General features: G+C 54.2%; 1 protein-coding gene across 3 annotated transcripts in view; it reads right to left on the reverse strand.

Annotated features, from left to right (window-relative positions):
• The window catches only part of EVI5L (ecotropic viral integration site 5 like), a 32,356-nt gene that overhangs the window by 7,717 nt on the left and 5,226 nt on the right, over positions 1–19,413 (reverse strand). The window contains exons 2-13 of one of the 3 annotated variants that reach the window (XM_025293395.3): positions 11,553–11,732; positions 9,996–10,179; positions 8,532–8,721; positions 7,977–8,201; positions 7,821–7,895; positions 7,111–7,236; positions 5,848–5,991; positions 5,619–5,708; positions 4,373–4,470; positions 4,225–4,285; positions 1,195–1,248; positions 337–369 (exon numbers count right to left, since the gene is read on the reverse strand). In XM_025293395.3, the coding sequence (XP_025149180.3) occupies positions 337–369; positions 1,195–1,248; positions 4,225–4,285; positions 4,373–4,470; positions 5,619–5,708; positions 5,848–5,991; positions 7,111–7,236; positions 7,821–7,895; positions 7,977–8,201; positions 8,532–8,721; positions 9,996–10,179; positions 11,553–11,574 (1,302 nt within the window). In that variant the 5' untranslated portion in view covers positions 11,575–11,732. The remainder of the gene's footprint in view (positions 1–336; positions 370–1,194; positions 1,249–4,224; positions 4,286–4,372; positions 4,471–5,618; positions 5,709–5,847; positions 5,992–7,110; positions 7,237–7,820; positions 7,896–7,976; positions 8,202–8,531; positions 8,722–9,995; positions 10,180–11,552; positions 11,733–19,413) is intronic. The other 2 variants (XM_025293394.3, XM_045166701.1) reach the window with 2 other exon arrangements.

Here is a 19,413-nt window from a genome sequence, read left to right on the forward strand (position 1 = left end):
TCAGCTGTGCACACACCAACCAGGGCCTGTTGCTAATGTAGCCTCAGGGTCCCCACCCTTATCCCTACCAGTGTCCTCTGGAGAGAGGAAATCTGTGCATTGCGTGCACACTCACACGCGCCCACAGGCACCAGGCCTTCACACGCATGCCCCCTCCCCCAGAGGGAAGCCTCTGTCTCCTGGAGAAGCGGTCCCCAGCCGCCCCCATGCACAGCGCCAGGTCTGCCCCCTCCCCCCTCCTCCCCCGAGGGATGGCAGCGGCCAGGGCAGAGGCGTCTGGTGGTCATGTGTGGGCACTGGGAAGAAGTGGGAGAGGGAGAGGAAAAGCTACAGTACCTGTATTAACCTATCAGCCAGAGCAGCGCTCTCCTACCCGGCGGAGGGGTTCCGAGCGACAGGGGGAGGAGGCAGAGCAGAAGGCGCGGGGACAGGAGAGGGGAGACAGACAAGAACCACATGTCACTAACGCGGTGGGCTATCTCTAGAAGCGGGAGAGAGGAGTGAGACTGGAGAACCAGAGAACCAGCAGGAGAGGGCCGGGAGGAAGACCAAAGCCAGAGCAAGCTCCATCCTGGGGAGGAGTCTGTGTGTGAGTAGGGGGTGGGGGCAGGGTCACCCATGGGAGCTGTGGGGCTGGGGCCTCACCTGAGGAGGGTTGGCGGGGGAGCCCTGGGCCCCCTGAGTGCAGTTTTAATTTGGAGGCAGAACAAGACTCAAGGCTTTGGGCCAAGGACAAATTCCACCTGCGGTCAGTAGTGGGTCAAGTGAGACTGAGCAGGGAGCTGGAAGTTGAGAGCCCCCGTCTCTACTCTCATATTTAAAAACAGGTTGGGGGCAAGGGTCAAGGCTATGGCACCCCCTCCATGGTGCACAGCCGCCCTCTTCTCCTTTCTTTTGTCAGAGCAGCCCACACCCAGGCAGCCCGCAGGGCGCCAGACCCAAATGGATTTCTGTGTTTGCAGTTAATGGGGTTATAACTCAGTCCCCCTTCAGGCAAAGCTTCCCCTTGGTCCCCAATTTACACAGCAGTGGAAGTCTCAGGTAAACACATGGTGGGGCCTGTGGGATTTATGGTGGGAGTTTAGGGTGGGGTTGCGCCTGGGGCGGGAGGCTGGCTGGCCGGCCCTCTGGCTGCTAGGTCCTGCTCAGGACTGGGAGGGTTTGGTGCTGCAGGCTGGCGGCCGCACCCCTCACCTTCTCCAGGGTCTCGATTCGCTGCTTCAGGAGCCGGTTCTCCGTCCGAAGCCTCTGTAGTGGGGGGAAGAGGGAAGAGTGCGTCAGAGCCCCATGTCCTGCTCCTGTGCACCCAGAAGTCTGTCCCCTTGGAGCCAGGCCATCTTCAGGCAGGAGGGCACCAGCATTTAATGGTCCAAGTTAGTGATTCCATAAAACTGTCAAGGCCAATTCTCATTTGGAATGGCCCACTAGGTATTTAAAAAAAAACAAACAAATCTTGGTTCAGGAAAACCAATGTGATGGCTTGGGTGGATATGCACTGTGTGAGGGGGTATGGAGGGAGCAGCAACACCCGTGTCCTCCTCTGGAGTCGCCTTGGGCCTGTCAAGGGCAGAGCCTTCTGTGTTCTGGGGGAAGCTGCTGGCAGACAGTCCCCACCCCTCACGGCTTGGATTTGAGCCCCAAGGCTTAGAGGACAGACTTGGAGTCTAGGCCCAGGAAAGGAAAGGGGTCTTGCGAACGTGCGTGCTGTTGATGACTACATTTCTGAGTCCCTTTGAGAACCAGCTGCGCCCGACAGTTGTCACCGTCGCCCCCACCCCCTCTAATTTTCGAGGCAGTCTTCCTTCCGCCTTCCATGCTGTGCTGGTGGTTTTGGTGGGGTACTTGTGGTTGTAGGTTTCCCCGCAGCCTTCTGGGAAGCGGGGGAGGTTGATATCCACCTCACCCCTAGTTTCTACCCCCGGGTCCTTTAAGCAGTGGGTATAGAAATCGTTTCCATCAGTGGGTCAGCGAGAGTCCTGCTTCCCTGTGTATCACACAGGACATTCTTCCAGAGAGAAGAAGGTGATGGAAACATGCAGAACACACCCTGGAAGCAGCTATGTCAGAGAGGATCACAGACTTGATTGATGGGCGCTGACTCATGTCAAGAGAAACTGAGTTGGAGGCAGGCAGGGTCTTGCCGGAGGCTCCTGGCTTGCCGGAGTCAGAGCTGTTGCAGGCCTGGGTCTCTGTCCGTCACAGGAATCCAGAACCAGAGTCCTGACCCCTGACCCCTGGGTTCTGTCTACTTTCTGGCCTCAATGCATGGATGGCCAAGCTCAGCCATCCTTGGAGGAGCTGAGTGTGCTGACCACACCTCACCTCGCTCCTCTTCCTCCCAGGAAAAAACCTGATAGGGTGTGAACAAGGACTGTGGGGGCCTACATACTAATCACAGTACTGAAAAGTTTTTTGTTCTGTATTTTTGATACTTTGATATCCTGCCGCCTTGCTAATCCCAGAGATACTGCTGCTCCTAGGACTAGTTAATTCCTAGGGACAGTAGACAGCATGCCTGCTGGTCTGCCTTCTACACACTAAGCGGTCACACCCCTGCCTACCTCCCTTACCTCTCACACACCAAACCATTATTTCCCATGCCCTCAATTGTCCCAGGACAGTTGGTGACCACTCCTATAGCCCAGAGACCTGGAAATTATTCAAACCAGCCAATCTTGACTCTCTTGAACCTGCCTACACACCCTCTTGAACCCTGACCCAAACCTTCCCATGGAAATCCCAGCAAGGGCTCTGGCCCAGGCTTTTCTCCTGCCCTGCCCTGATGCTTCCCCATGTGGCCCTGCACACACAGCAGAGGTGTGCCCCTCTGGGAACTGTGAGTAACAAACTGTCCTTCTAAAGGAGGTTGTCTGTGTTTGTCACCTCACTGTACTTGATGAAAACAAATCTCAGGTTTGCTTTAAAACAGGCAAAAGGTGAAAGAGCACAGGGCAGGGACAAGGGAGAAGGCATCTGTCCTGCCCTGCCCTTGGGGGTGCTCAGGCTTGTCTTGTGGGACATTTCCAGGCTGGACATGTGGTCTGAGGGTCTGCTGCATCCCTCCCTACTGCTGAGCCCTCCTGGCCACCAGGTGAGAGCACGCCCTTGTCTGCATGAGCAAGACACATGTACATGTTTGGACTGGTGCATCAGTAATGCTGCCATTCCTGAGAAAGGGAGATGCTTAAAAGTTTAGGACACAGAATTGTTTCTCAGAAAACCTACCAACAGGGCCAGGACAATAGGGTCCTCTTTCCCCACTCAGATATGGGCAGCAGGTAACCTGGATTATAATCTAGGCTCTGTCTCTGTCTTTTGAGAGGAAGTTGGGATGATGGTGCTGGTTCATAATAATAATTTGAACAGTAGAGCAAGCGTCATCCCATTTTGCAGAAGGGGACATTGAGGCTCAGAGAGGTGCGTTCATGTTCCTGGCAGGTCACCCAGCTGGTTTGTAGTAGAGCTGAGATTTGAACTCTGGTCTGTGGGACGCCAGGCCCAGGCACTGTGGGAATCTGTCCCTGAAGAAGACAGAGCCAGGCTGTGTTGGGGTTTGCATTTGTGTCTGACCCCCACCCCTACTGGACTGGGGGCCCTCAGTCTCTGCCATGATTCTGGCACATAGTAGGTGCCTGCTAGATCCCTGTGGAGAGATAACCAAGATCACACTTGGAGGGTCGAAAGCAGAGGAAAGGAGATGGAAGGGAGTCTGTGTATAGAGGCTCTGCATGCCCAGGAAAGCCCCTCTGATATTGTGACCTACCAGGAATATATATTTGGTCTTCATCTCTGGTCCTGGCACAGCACTCCTAAAACCCTGGGAATTTTCTTAGAAAGGAATCAAGGTGTCACTTATCATGTTAATGAGGTGACTTTTGGAAATCCCCCAGGTCACCTAAGCATGGGGCTGGTAGCCAGGTGACCAGATCCTGTGATGAGAGGGTTGGAACTTTCTTCCTGACCTCAGGGAAGGGAGAGGGCTGGGAGTTGAATCTCGGTGCACAGGGAACTGTCCACCTGTTAAACCATGTCCCCAGTTCAGGGGGTGGGGGTGGCTCTCACTCTGTGCGGCCAGGTGGTGAGTGAAAGGGCAGCTGGGCCAAGGGGTCACCCCTCGAGGCCATGGGACACCCTGGTGTGTGGCCCATGCTGGGTGGGGCCACCCTCATCAGGGGGCTTCCGGGGCATCCTGCCCCAGCCTGGCCCATCTCCACCTGAACTCACCTTGATCTCAATCTGCTCCTCCATCTCCTTGCTCTTCATGGCCGCATACTCCTTCTCCAGCCTGCAGAGAGAGGGGAGGGCCGATGTGCTCACTGTCCCACCCTCAGGGACCCCCCTACTGCCTGCACCCCGGATGCCCACTACTGACCTCTTCATCTTCTTGGGGTTGTACTTGACCTGGTAAGCCTTGAGGATCAGCTTATCTGGACAGCTGTCGAACTGATGGGGGATCACTCTCTGGAAGTACTGTGGGGACATGGGTGGTCACTGACATGTGGGCCCTGACCACCTGGGGCCACCCAAGCCCGTGGGAGGCCCTGCTTCCCTGGAGGAGGGGCCTGGGCATGCCAGAAGTGTCAGCCAGAGCCCGTTGGCCTGGGGCCTTGCATGGCCTGGCCCTCTGTGGGCGCTCCATCAGTGTATGTGGATCGAGCGAGCAAGTATGAGAAGCAGGAATTGTGAGAAGGAGCTGCCTGTGGCCAGGACTTCTGTCTGCAGGAGAAGCAGGCTTCGGGAGCTCCTGAGGGGGGAAGGCCGGGGTGGGGTCTGAGAAGAGGGGCCTTCATGGCGGGGGCAGGGGGAGCCATGCCGCTGACCCAGGGCAGTGAAAAGAGATGGAAGAGGTTGAAGGATCAGGGTGGCAGGGACGAAGCTGAAAGAAGGAGCCCTTGGGGGCCTGCCTGCTCGCCCATGGCCCCTGGGGCCTCCACGCAGAGTTTAAGTGCACGCTGCCGGTGGACATAGCTTTCTGCGGCTTGGGACTGGGCTGGCTCTGCTCCACAGCCCAGCTGGCCCCCTCTGGCAGCTGCGGACAATGGGTGCCCGTGTTCGTGAACACAACTGTGGCCTTTGTGCATTCTTCCCCAAACCACCAGCTGGAGAACGCTGGGAGGGGGCAGGGGCCTGCATGATGGGGACATGGCAGTGAGAAGCAGGCTGGCCTCTCTCCGCAGGCAGGGCAGCTGGCCGGGGCAGGCAAGGGGAGGGTCAGCCCCAGACCCTCACTCCCTCCTGGGCCCTCGCCTGACCTGGTTGCTGGGGCTGAAACCACACCCAAGGCCTCCAGGTGTGGCTAGTATTGCTATTTGTCACATTAGGCTCTAGGGGACCTGGAGCTGGGGGCAGGTGAAGGGGGGTGGACTTCCGGGCTTGGCATTCTTCTCTCCCTGCTGCCAGGCTACTGGCCCTGGCCCAAGTCTGGCAGAGCTGGGGGCTCCTCAGGCACCCCCCACCCGCCCTCAGCCCAGGCCCTTCAGGGAGATCTTAGGGGGCAGAGATGATGGGAAAGGATCAGGGCACTCAGGAAGTCCACGGTCTTCCCATCTTTCAGGAAGGGTTCACTTGCCCAGGTGCCCCTGCTGGGGGCAAACCCACTACCCTGGACCCCTGCACACCTGGGACATCCCCTCCATGTCCAGCTGCATCAGCTCCGTCTGGTTCACCTGCAGCAGGGCGAGGCCCACCCGGAAGATGATCTCCAGGCCCTGCAAAGGCAGTGGGGGCAGTGCATCTCCGGTTCTGCTCTCCCAGGGGTCTCTGAGCCCTCCCTGAGCCCTGGGATCATTTCCAGTGGGGACCTGAGTCACTCCATCCAGAGTGCCCAGGAGAAGGAGGGGTCCTTACCTCGTACATGAAGATGTCAAAGACACGGGTGGCAATGGGCAGTGGGAAGGTGGTGAGGAAGAGTGTGAGGAACCAGGACGAGGCATACATGGACGTGTGGAAGCTCTGGGAGCGGAAGTGGGTGTTCAGGTCCGGGAGCTGCTCCTGGGGTCAGGGAGGAGGCCAGACACCATGAGGAGGGCGCTGGGCACAGCAGTCCACACCCTCAGGTTCCCTCTACCCGGAAGTGCCTGCATCTTCAGGGAGCCTTCCCTGACTTGCCCTGGGCAGCCCCCCCGCCACACTGTCCCTGGGTGGGGCAGAAGCACCCCAGAGCTCTGAGCAGCATGAGGGGGGACCCAGGCAGGGACAGCAGGCGGCCTAGCTGCCCAGGGAGCCTCACCACCACCCCCAACAATGCTCTGCATTTTGTGCCCAGACATGCTTAAGGGATGTTTGACTGGCCTGAACTTTAGACAGCTGGAAAGTGACAGAAACTGGGGAAACTGAGGCTGGAGATGTTAGGAGGCCCTGCTGGTCCTTCATAGGAAGAACGGACCCTTGGCTGTCCCCTGGCCTGCCCTGGGCCTCCTCTGGACTCAGGGACTCTCTGGTGGTGGCCAGCTACTTTGCCACGGGAGCTCTCGGCTCTTTCTCTGTGGCCCTGGGCCACTTGCTGGCTGGCATTTCCGGTCCCCTTGACCGACAGCACCTCCTGGTCCTCCAGGCCTGAGGAGCGGGCTTTCACAACCAGAGGCATCCTGCCCACTGGTGCTGAGCCACATAGCCCCACCTGCAACTGGCTTCCGGAGCAGGCCGGAGTGCGTGTGTGTGTATACGCCGGTGCTGTCTGCCAGCCAGGAGCGGGCCCTGCGGGGGCTACTATTTATAAATAGGCGGCTGCAGCTCTCTAGTAATCAGCAAAGGCAGGCAGACAACACTTTCCCCCTTCCACCACACTGGGGAGCAGATAGAAAGGGATGGTGTGGGGGTGTGTCTGAGGCAGGCCAACCCCTCCATCCTGGCCTGAATGACTCTGGGAACCCTAAGTTCTGAGAAGCCCCCACTGTAAGGACTGGCCCCTGAAGCATCCTTCAGGCAGTGCTCCACGGCCCCCTGGGGAGTAGGACCCCTTTCTGCCCTGGTATGTCTGGGTGGGTTCTCAGGCCTAGAATTTTCAGTCGAAGAGACTCCCTGGGAGGGCCAAGGTCAGCACCCGTGAGTGTGGGCTGGCAGGGTATGGGGGAGCGGAGTGGGTAGGCATGAACACCTGGGCCTGCTCACCTGTAGCATGTATTCAAATTGGTAGATGCAGAGCCCCAGCTCGGCCATGCTGGGCTTGAAGAGCTCTCGTAGGCGGTACTCCTGCATCAGCCGCACGAACACACAGAAGGCCTCCTCCTCAGGCATCTGGGGGCAGGGGGTGTCTGTGAGTGGGGTTGGCATGGGAGGGGGTGCCCACTGCTCTTCTCCTGACTTTGCTTGTTTCTGCTGTTTACTTTGACTGAACACAGATGGTGCCGGGCTGCCTGGACCCCCATGGCAAACCTCCGGTCAATATCGTCCCCGTTTCACTGATGGGAAGCGTCTAGAGGCTGAAGTCACGAGCCCAAGGCCGCCTGGCAAGAAACGGTGGAGCTGGGACTTGAACCCCAGAGCCCACGGTGGAGGCAGCCTCTCGTCCAGTCCCCACCATTCTCCCCTCCTGAGCCTGCCAGAGCCTCCACAGGAAACCCCCAGCCCCATAAACACTGCACTGGCCGAACCAAGTCTCCCGCCTGGGTTCCTCATCTGACCCTGGCAGGTGACCGAGCAGGATGGGATAGTGGTCAGGACCAGCTGCCAGCCTTCTGTGCTTGGTCGGGAGACTGTCGGAGGTCACAGGCGGGCAGGGGGAAGCTCTGACTCCAGGCCTACACTGATGGAGGGAACACTTGCTTCTGTCCACCTCCAGGGGACCGACAGAGCGGGCTGGGCTGGCCCAGGCCACCTACCTGCATGAGCAGCAGGCCCACGATGAAGGCACTGCCCTGGCAGTAGCCCACCTCCCGGTCCACCAGCGAGTAGGCCTGCACAGGAACGCACGGGAGTCAGGGCGGGGTCCCACCGGGCCGGCAACCACGGGGCATCTCTCCAGGGCCAGGGCTCACCTTCATGACATTGAAGAGGACCTCCTGGCCTAGGCTGTCCTGGCCCTTGAAGAACTCGTGCTCTGGGTAGGTGCGGGCGATGTCCCTGCGGATGAGCTTCTCGCAGGGGGACGACATCTTGAGCAGCTCTGAGTACTGGTTCTTAACCGGCATGTCTGTGGCACTGCACAGGAGCTGCCAGACGATGGCCCGGAAGTGGTGTGGGATGCCCTTGCGGATCAGCTCCTGGAGACCGGTCAGAGGGGGAGCGGAAGACCGGGCTGGATCCAGTCCCAGAGTGGCCTCCCCAGGGCCGTCCAGCTGGGCCTCGGAGATGGGGCCTGTCCACGCCTCCCCAGAGGCCCAGAGAGCTTGGCTAAGCCACCTCATGGCACAGAGTGCCACAGTGCTCCAGCCTGTCACGGAGCACACGGGTGGGAAGCAGGTGGGGGTGTCTGGGAGGCCAGCCCCGTCCACTCTCCCTCCTCCCCTCCCTCCGCCAGGCACACCTCCAGCCCTGGACCTTGCCCGCCCCCAGCCACTGACCAGCCTGCCCTGGCCCCACAGTCCCCCCACCTTCAGCAGCTTCTCCTTCCGGCGTCGCCACTCCTCCCACTCGTTGGCGATCCGGCCCCACAGAATCCACGTGTCCTCCTCCAGGTGGCTCAGGTTGGAGGAGGCTGAGGAGCTGGACACCAGCGAGGAGCCACTGTTCCGCCGGGAGCCATTCATGGAGCGCATGGACTTGGAGTCGGCCTCCAGCAGCCTAGGTGGGCAGGCAGGGGGTGGGGGGTGGCTGCAGGTACTTCCAGCCCCAGCCCTTGGACCCCAGAGAGCCCAGCCCCTCCTCCCTGGGGTCCCAGATTGGGTCTTAGTTGTTCTTCCTGCATGGCACTTGCTGTGTGACCTTGGCTGGTGCCCTAACCTCTCTGAGCCCTGGTTTTGATCCTGGGTCCCTGGAGAGGCTGCCATGCATGTGTCCCACTTTGTGCCCTGGGCTGAGAAGCTTGGGGATCAGCTTATTTAGTCCCGAGGGGCTGGCTTTGTTAAGATGTGTTTATAGATGAGGTACAGAGAGGGTGAGTGGCTGGCTGGGGGCCCATGGCTCACAAGAGGCTGCATTAACCAGCTGTTTCTGATGCTCTGACATCTGGGGCCTCCCTGACCCTGGAAGGACAGCCCCTCCCAGGCCTAGCAGATCGGCAGAAATGGTTACAGACTCACTTGTCAGTGCACCTATCATATGCAAACCAACCAATCCAGAGTCCACAAACCAACCACCTCTGTTAGGTGCTAGCACTCAGGGCCACTGTCCTCTGCCCTAATTACCCAGGGCCGGATACTAGACTAATAGGCCCAGACCCTGTGCCTCAGCTTGCTGAAGTTACTCAGACTAGCCAGTCCTAGCCCTGATTACACTGCCTCACCACTCCTGGCAGAAACCACAATAAAGGCTCTCACCCACATTTTTCTCACTCCCTCTGCCTCCTGACTGGTCCTGGTGCTTCCCCAGGTGGCCCTGCAGGGTTTATGGTGCGCTGTGCCCCTCCTCTTGGAATCTGTGAGTAACAAACTGTCTTTTTTTTTTTGGCCTCACCTCGTGGCATGCAGGATCTTAGTTCCCCAACCAGGGATTGAACCCAAGCTCAGCATTCTAAATGCTGACCAGGGAAGTCCCCAGACTTCCTGGGGTCATCTCCTGATCTGCTGGCCTTGACTTCCTGGCATAATAATAAAACCCACACTTTAAAACAGGGGCTGAGCCAGAGAAGAAGGTTGGGAAGGGCCAGTTCCAGAGTCAGAAGCTTTACTCTTTCCTTCAATAAAGGCCTGAAAGTGCAGGCAGGGCTCACTGGGCCCTGATCCCATGATCTTCTCATCTGAATGGGAGAACGTCTGTTGGGAGGTGATGGCAAATGCTAGCCTCAGTGGGAGTGTTACTTGGCCTAGGGCTCTGAGTGCAGGGGGCACCCAGGAGCTTCCGTTTGGGGCCCAGGCTATACCCTGGGGCCCCACCTGGTCCCCCAGGGACCAACTCACCGGTTCTGCTCTTCAAGCTTGGCCAGCAGCTCCAGCTCATCGGGGCTGAGGTTCTCAGAGTCAGAGGTGGGGGAGCAGGTGGGGGCTGACAGGGCCTCCTGAGATGAGGAGTCGGGGCTCAGAGTGGGGCTCGCCATGGCGGTCAGGCTCCTCAGCTGTGAGCAGGGTCGGGTCACAGCACTGTCTGGGGACCAGAGACGCGTGGTCAGCACTGGGAGGGGTGCCTGCCCTGTCCTGCTGGCTCTGGACCAGTGAGCCTGCTGATCACCTGAGACATCTCCTCACCCCAGGCTTCCCACCTTGGGTCTGTCCACTTGGTCAGCCCTTGTCCCCAGGCACCCCAGTCCAGTTGCTAGCTCCTTCTGCTCCAGGTGCTGGCTACTAGGCTCCCCACTTTTATGGTGCAGACGCCAGCGAGGAGTAAGGACGGCCACGGCCAGGGCCTGTGCTATTCTACTCTCCCTGGGCATGGACACCAACTCTCAGCGGACACCCCTGAGTCTTCAGCAGGGCCAGGGGCCAAGGCTGCTTGTTACTCAGGGCCCCTGCCAGGACCTGCAGACGTCCCTGCTCTGGTGCCTGTTCTAGTCAGCCTTGGTCCCTGTCCCCAGCTGTGGTCTGATCTGAGAGCCCTGCCTCAGCATCCGACCTGCCCTGTCTCATCAACCAGAGTGGGCTGCTGGCACAGCCAGAAAGCAATTATTCTCTACTGTCAATTGTCTGGTGCTGCCAATGGCCGGAAGAGCCAACTCTTCCTGGGCTGGGAAGCCAGGGGCACGTCCAAGTGCTGGGAATCTGTGCTCTGGCGGCCCCAGAGCGAGAGGCACAGGCTCTGGTCGGTGTCCTGATCTTGGCCTGCCATGTGCCAGGTTGATGCTGGCCCATCTCTGCTGTTCCGCCTGTGGAGGGTGTGATCCCACCCTCCTGGGAGTTTCAGGGACACTGGCATCTCCCCTCTGCCAGCCTCAGGAGAGGTGGCTCAGCACTATGCCAAAAACAGAGGCTCTGGACTCAAATGGACCAGCGTCTGAAGTGAGGCTCCCTTGGACCCCAGTGAAGGTTCGGACAGCTCAACCACAGAGGGGCTCTTGGCCAGTTTCTGGAGAAGGGGCATCTTGTCCCCTAGGTGGCAGCAGGACAGTGACAGGACAAAAACATAGCTGCCTGGCACCCTCAGGTCACTGGGCACCTTCCCACAGCCCAAGTTCAGCCCCCTACCAACACCTGCAAGCCCACAGGTCAGTGGGACTTGACCCTGGCCATGCACTTGATTCTAGTCTCCTTTCCCAAGGCTGTCATGAGGTGGGAGGGGGACACCATTTTTTTTTCACCTCGTAGGGGTGCCCAGAACTCTCTCACCCCAGGACTCTGTGGCTCCCCAGGGAACTGGTTCTCCCTCTGGCCCCCGAGGGCCCCCCAAGTTGGGTGGGCACCGAGGGCTCTAGCTTTAGTGAGTGGTACAAACTTGAGGTGATGGCTCCCCTCAGAACCAGAAGAACTTTTCCTCCCATTGCCTGGCCCGGGGACCACCTGCCTTGAAGACCAAGCCACACACACCTCCAAGCCAGGAGCTGATCATTCCTGAGAGAGAGACCTTGGGGGCCGCTTGGGGCTTCCCGCAGAGTCAGTCTGTGGCTGCGGGACAGAGATGGGCTGCGGACAAGAAGTGCTGACTTGGAAGGCTCTCTGTGGGCAGGCAGGGGCAGGAAAGGCTGTGTGGATTTCCTGACATCAGGACTGGGGTGGGAGAGGAGAGGTGGAGAGAAGGATCAGAGCCCTGGAAGCACAGCTGGATTTGAGGAGGCATGTGGGGCTCGGGGACAAAGGCCACATGTGGCTGGGGCTGGGGCCCACTGTTTCCCTGCTGTGCCCAGGGGAACCCTAATCTCAGAAGTGCATTGCCTTCCCCAACCCCACCCCCACTACCCCACACCCTGGCCTGAAAAGAGCCCCGTGGTTCAGCTCTGGGTTTCTGATGAAAAGAAACAACTCGGGCCATCTGCTTGCAGAGTTTGCTCAGATACTTATCACATATTAATGTGTATTTCACACAAGAAATAAACCTGATCCCATACCCAGGGCTGAAATGTGTGGTCTGAGAGGCAGGACCTTCCAATCCCTCAGGCACTTTCTCTTGACTCACCCCCAACTCTTTAAACACTGTGCAGCCTGGAAGCTGATGCACGCACATTACTTCACACTCACACACTCACATTTACCCACACCTCACACCCCACACACTCAGATCTATTCCCACTCACAAACCAGCTCACATATCAATACACGGATACACTAATACACAGTCTTGCATGCTCATGCACACATGCTCTGATATACACACAATCGCACACCTATACACTCAGATACACATTCACACGCTATCTTACACCCACACACCCCTTGCCCACACACGCACACATACACACTCACACACACCCTTCCTGCACTGACCAAAGCTCCCCATGCCTGAATCCAGTAGACAGGAATGGACGCGGGCTCTCTGCCCTCCGAGCTCTGTGAGGAGGCCTGACTCCCACCCACCTCTATTCCGAGCACCTGGACTCTTATTGGCTCAGCCTCTCCTCCCCTGGCACTTACTGGGTGTTGTCTGAGGGCCTGCACTGTCCTAGGGACAGGGATGTGGAGTGGAACCAGGTGAATGAGCCCCCACCTCCTCAGGGCATATGCAGCCGTCCCACCCTTTGCTGGCTGGGCACAGAGACACAGAGACAAGTCAGGTCCCCTCAAGTGCTGAGGAGCCACTAGCCTCTGAGATCCACACACAGACCATCCAGGTCTGGGGTCCCAGCCTCTCAACAGCTTCAACTTCAATGCCCTTTGTTTCTGCTCCACTGTGGCCACCCAAAGCAGGGTCCTGGCCTAAAGAGTGGGCGATGGGCCACCTAACACAGCCTCTGCTGGCACCACTACCCTCCATGCCCCCAAACGCTGGCTGCATGGCTTAGGAGGCTGAGCCAAGCCAGAGGAGTGGGAGGAGACTGCTGGTGAGCTGGGGCCAGGGGCGGGGTGGGGCTGGTACAGAAAGGTCCAGATGCCAGGGTCCCTCAACCTCTCTTTTCTCCTTTGCAGGAGCGTTTGGACACTGACAACCATGCTTCTTCCTCCTGATACTTTTTTTTTCTGTTAGTATAATTTTTTCCCATGCCATGTGACTTGTGAGATCTTAGTTCCCTGACCAGGGATGGAACCCGTGCCCATTGCACTAGGAGCTTGGAGTCTTAACCACTGGGCCACCAGGGAAATCCCCTACACTTCCTCCTTCTCAAAGTCCACTCCCATATAGTTTTGAGACACTGGGCTCCTTGGCCTCCTGGAGCTCCTCCTCTGTCTCAGCGCAGCCAGAGGCCCCTTCTTCCACAGGCCTCACCTTGGCCCTTATCCCTTCAGGCCCTTGGTGGTGTTGTTTTCAGGACTTAAATGAACAGAAAGGCTTATCTGTGATTGTGACACCCATGTCCCTAGCTTTTCCCTTCTTTTTCCTCACCTCACCAAGGTGAGGACTGAAGACTGCTGGGCAGAGAGACACAGCCCCCTGCCCGTCCAGAGCATGTGGAACAGGGAGGAGAAGAGACTCAGAAATGATCACCTGAGCTTACTATGACTGATTGAGAGAAACCCTGGAATAAAAGATGAGGCACAGTGGAAATTAAAAGACTCTCCTTGGAAGGAAAGTTATGACAAATCTAGACAGCATAAAAAGCAAAGATATCATATTGCCCACAAAGGTGCACATAGTCAAAGCTATGGTTTTTCCAGTAGTCATGGATGGATGTGAGAGTTGGACCATAACAAAGGCTGAGCACTGAAGAATTGATGCTTTCAAATTGTGGTGCTGGAGAAGACTCTTGAGAGTCCCTTGGACTGTAAGGAGATCAAACCAGTCAATCCTAAAGGAAATCAACCCTGATTATTTATTGGAAGGACTGATGCTGAAGCTGAAGCTCCAATACTTTGGCCACCTGATGCAAAGAGTTAACTCATTGGAAAAGACCCTGATGCTGGGAAAGATTGAGGGCAGGAGGAGAAGGGGACAACAGAGGATGAGATGGTTGGATTGCATCACCGACTCAATGGACATGAGTTTGAGCAAACTCTGGGAGACAGTGAAAGACAGCGGAGCCTAGTGTGCTGCAGTCCTTGGGGTAGCAAAGATTAGGACATGATTTAGTGACTGAACAACAAGAGTGGAAAACAGTCTGGCAGTTCTTCAGAAAGGCAGACAGTTACCAATATGGGACTTGCCTGGTGGTCCAGTGACTAAGACTCCATGCTCCCAGTGCAGGGGACTGGGGTTTGGTCCCTATTTGGGGCACTAGATCCCACATGCTGCAACTAAAGATCCTTTATGATGCAACTGAAAAGATCCTGTGTGCTGCAACTAAGGCCCACCCAGTGCAGTCAAATAAATAAATAGGCTGTCTCTTAAAAAAAAAAAAAAAGTGTTAGCAATATGACCCAGCAATTCCACTTCTAGGAATTCTACCCAAGAGAATGGAAAATATACATCCACATGAAAACCTGTATACAATTGTTCACAGCAGCTCGATTCACAATAGCCAGAAAGTGGAAACAACCCAAACGTCCATTGGTGGATGAATGGGTAAGTGAAATGTGGTTTATCTATATGATGGAATAGTATTCAGCCATAAAAAGGAACAGACTTTTTCTGGTGAACTCTTTCCTGGTAAATCCTCCCACCCCACTGCCCCCAGTATGCGGGCTCACTTTTATCCCCTCTCTCTGAAAATATCTAACCCTATACCCCAGCCCAACACACACTTTTGGGTTTCTTTTGGCAGCACTGGGTCTTTGTTGTGGCACATGAGTTTCTCTAGTTGAGGCTGACAGGCTCAGTAGCTGCAGCGCACGGGCTTACCTGCACCAGGCATGTGGGATCTTAGTTCCCCCACGAGGGATTGAACCCACATCCCCTGCACTGGGAGGCAGATTCTTAACCACTGGAGTACCAGGGAAGTCCCCCAAGACACATTCTACAGCAATTCTTTGTATATCCACCTGCCTACCCTACTGGGTCATGAACGTACTGGGGGCAAAAGCTTATCTTCTTAATGTTTTAATCCAAGCCTCTAATGCAGCATCTGGCTGTTAGCAGGTACTCAATGTCTTTGCTGGATGAATCAAGAGAAAAGTCCCTCTGCCACTCAGCCAGGTGATCAAGGTCAACAGGATTAGTGATAAGTCACGTGGAGAGCATGTGCACTTAATATGCTGACATGAGAAGGGCCCTTCATCTCTGTGTTTTCCTCCCCAAGACTATGAGAAAATCATGTGACCAGTCCAGATTAAGAGATGCTTTAGAGCATTCCTGACTAGTCCTCCTGAACTGTCAAAGTCATCAAAGAGAAGGAAAGCCTAAGCAAGCTGTCCCAGATAAGAGAAGTTTCAGGAGATGTGATGACAAAATGTCCTGTGGGATCCAGGATGTGAGCCTAAGACAGAAAAAGGGAAAAGCTAAGGAAATCTGAATAAAATACGGACTTCAGTCAATCATGTGTGTGCCCAGGCGCTCAGTCGTGTCTGACTCTTTGCGACCCCATGGACTGCAGCCCTCCAGGCTCCTCTGCCCATTTTTCAGGCAAGAACACTAGAGTGGGTTGCCAGTTTCCTACTCCAGGGAAACTTTTGGGCTCAGGGATAGAAAACTGCATTTCTTGAATCTCCTGCATTTGCAGGTGAATTCTTTACCATGTTACCATCTAGTTAATTATAATGTATCAATATTGGTCCAACAACACAAGAGAAGACTCTACACGTGGACATCCAGATGACTGACACCGAAATCAGATTGATTATATTCTTTACAGCCAAAGATGGAAAAGCTCTATACAGTCAACAAAAACAAGACCGGGAGCTGACTGTGGCTCAGATCATGAACTCCTTATTGCCAAATTCAGACTTAAATTGAAGAAAGTAGAGAAAACCACAAGACTATCCAGGTATGACCTAAATCAAATCCCTTACAATTATACAGTGGAAATAAGAAACAGATTTAAGGGACTAGATCTGATAGACAGAGTGCCTGATGAACTATGGACGGAGGTTCGTGACATTGTACAGAAGACAGGGATCAACACCATCTCCAAGAAAAAGAAATGCAAAAAAGCAAAATGGCTGCCTGAGGAGGCCTTACAGATAGCTGTGAAAAGAAGAGAAGCCAAAAACAAAGGAGAAAAGGAAAGATATACCCATTTGAATGCAGAGTTCCAAAGAATAGCAAGGAGAGATAAGAAAGCCTTCATCAGTGATCAGTGCAAAGAAATAGAGGAAAACAATAGAATGGGAAAGACTAGAGATCTCTTCAAGAAAATTAGAGATACCAAGGAAACATTTCATGCAAAGATGGGCACAATAAAGGACAGAAATGGTATGGACCTAACAGAGCAGAAGATATTAAGAAGAGGTGGCAAGAATACACAGAAAAACTGTACAAAAAAGATCTTCATAACCCAGATAATCACAATGGTGTGATCACTCACTCAGAGCCAGACATCCTGGAATGTGAGATCAAGTGGGCCCTAGGAAGCATCACTACGAACAAAGCTAGTGGAGGTGATGGAATTCCAGTTGAGCTATTTCAAATCCTAAAAGATGATGCTGTGAAAGTGCCGCACTCAATATGCCAGCAAATTTGGAAAACTCAGCAGTGGCCACAGGACTGGAAAAGGTCAGTTTTCATTCCAATCCCAAAGAAAGGCAATGCCAAAGAATGCCCAAACTACCACACAATTGCACTCATCTCACACACTAGTAAAGTGATGCTCAAAATTCTCCAAGCCAGGCTTCAGTAATACATGAACCGTGAACTTCCTGATGTTCAAGCTGGTTTTAGAAAAGGCAGAGGAACCAGAGATCAAATTGCCAACATCCGCTGGATCATGGAAAAAAGCAAGAGAGTTCCAGAAAAAAATCTATTTCTGCTTTATTGACTATGCCAAAGCCTTTGACTGTGTGGATCACAATAAACTGTGGAAAATTCTGAAAGAGAAGGGAATACCAGACCACCTGACCTGCCTCTTGAAAAATCTGTATGCAAGTCAGGAAGCAACAGTTAGAACTGGACATGGAACAACAGACTGGTTCCAGATAGGAAAAGGAGTACATCAAGCCTGTATATTGTCACCCTGCTTATTTAACTTATATGCAGAGTACATCATGAGAAATGCTGGGCTGGATGAAGCACAAGCTGGACTCAAGATTGCCAGGAGATCAATAACCTCAGATATGCAGATGACACCACCCTTATGGCAGAAAGTGAAGAACTAAAGAGCCTCTTGATGAAAGTGAAAGAGAGTGAATAAGTTGGCTTAAAGCTCAACATTCAGAAAACGAAGATCATGGAATCTGGTCCCATCACTTCATGGCAAATAGATGGGGAAACAGTGGTAACAGTGACTGACTTTATTTTTGGGGGCTCCAAAATCACTGCAGATGGTGACTGCAGCCATGAAATTAAAAGACGCTTACTCCTTGGAAGGAAAGTTATGATCAACCTAGATAGCATATTAAAAAACAGAGACATTACTTTGCCAACAAAGGTCTGTCTAATCAGGCTATGGTTTTTCCAGCAGTCATGTATGGATGTGAGAGCTGGACTGTAAAGAAAGCTAAGCACTGAAGAATTGATGCTTTTGAACTGTGGTGTTGGAGAAGACTCCTGAGAGTCCCTTGGACTGCAAGGAGATCCAACCAGTCTATCCTAAAGGAGATCAGTCCTTAGTGTTCATTGAAATGACTGATGTTGAAGCTGAAACTCCAATACTTTGGCGACCTGATGCAAAGAGCTGACTCATTTGAAAAGACCCTGATGCTGGGAAAGATTGAAGGCAGGAGGAAAAGGGGATGACAGAGGATGAGATGGTTGGATGGCATCACAGACTCGATGGAGATGAGTTTGAGTAGACTCCGGGAGTTGGCGATGGACAGGGAGGCCTGGCATGCTGTGGTCCATGGGGTCGCGAAGAGTCAGACAGGACTGAGTGAGTGAACTGAACTGAATACTGGTCCATTCATTATAACAAACATAGCAGATAACGTTACTAATGCGGAAACTGGGTGTGGGTGTGGGCTCTGTGTGAGCACTTTGTGCTCTCTTAATTTCTCTGTAAACCTAAAACTGTTTTGAAAACGAAGTCTACTTTATTTTAAAATTTTATTATTTTTTGACTGTACCATGAGGCATGTGGGATCTTAGTTTCCAGACTAGGGATACAACTAGTGCCTCCTACAGTGGAATTGTGGAGTCTTAACCACTGGACCAACCAGGGAAGTCCCTAAAGCCTATTTAAAAATTTTTTAAAAAGAGAGAGAGAAGGTTCTGTACCAGGGTAGACAGAAAAGTCCAGGACAGTGGTAATAATTGAGAGGCCCCCTTGTGGGTAGAGTGTCACTCACAGGGTCTCCAGATGAGGCACTAGGGAAGGATTTACACTTGGAATTTCTTTTTTAAAATACTGAGTGACTCAAGCATTTTTTTTTTTAAAAAATCACTTCATTTTGTTCTTTCATGCCACGCCACATGGCTTGAGGGATCTTAGTTCCCTGACCAGGGATCGAACCTGAGCCCTCAGCACTGAAAGCATGGAGTCTTAACCACCGGACCACCAGAGAATTCCCTGCACTTGGATTTCTGACTCTAGAGTCTTAACCCCAAGCTGATCCGCTGAGCTTCCACTCTCTCTGCATACTTTAGAAATAACTCACGTAAAACATGGAGTGCAGTGGGCACTCTGTAAATGAGTTACTCTTTTTCACCCGGGAGAGTGAGTGTGTGTGCTCCATCATTCTGAGGCAGGAAGAAAGACCCCATAGTCCCTTTAATTTTGTTTCCCTACCTGCTCTGCCTCTGCCCCCCAGCCCCCACCACAGCTTCTTACCTCTGCAGTCCCCAGCCTTTTTGGCACCAGAGATTGATTTCATGGAAGACAGTGTTTCCATGGACCAGGGGTTCGGGGGGATGGTTTCAAGATGATTCAAGCACAGTACACTTATCATGCACTTTATTTCTAATCTAATGCTGCCACTGATTTGACAGGAAGTACTGGTCCCTGGCCTGGAGGTCCCCTGCTCTACCTCTAATGATTATAGGGACATAGAATCATTTCTGAACCTGAAGTCTTCAAAGATACCTGACCCCATCTACCCAGCCTGACAGACTGTCAGGTGGGCGACACAGACCACCCTGACTCTGATGTCTTGGGCTCTTTTCCCTTGGCAATGGGGTGGGCATTTGATGGGTGAGCTGCCCCTTGGGTAACAAGGATGGCTTCTGGAATCCAGGTGTTCACTGCCGGCCCTCCTCTCATCCCCAGTTCTAGCCTCTCCTCTGTGCCACACAGAATGTTTCCATGTCCATGTACCTCCCTCCCCGGTCATGTGT

The sequence above is a fragment of the Bubalus bubalis genome, chromosome 9 (assembly GCF_019923935.1).
Source record: "Bubalus bubalis isolate 160015118507 breed Murrah chromosome 9, NDDB_SH_1, whole genome shotgun sequence".
Lineage (NCBI taxonomy): Eukaryota > Metazoa > Chordata > Mammalia > Artiodactyla > Bovidae > Bubalus > Bubalus bubalis.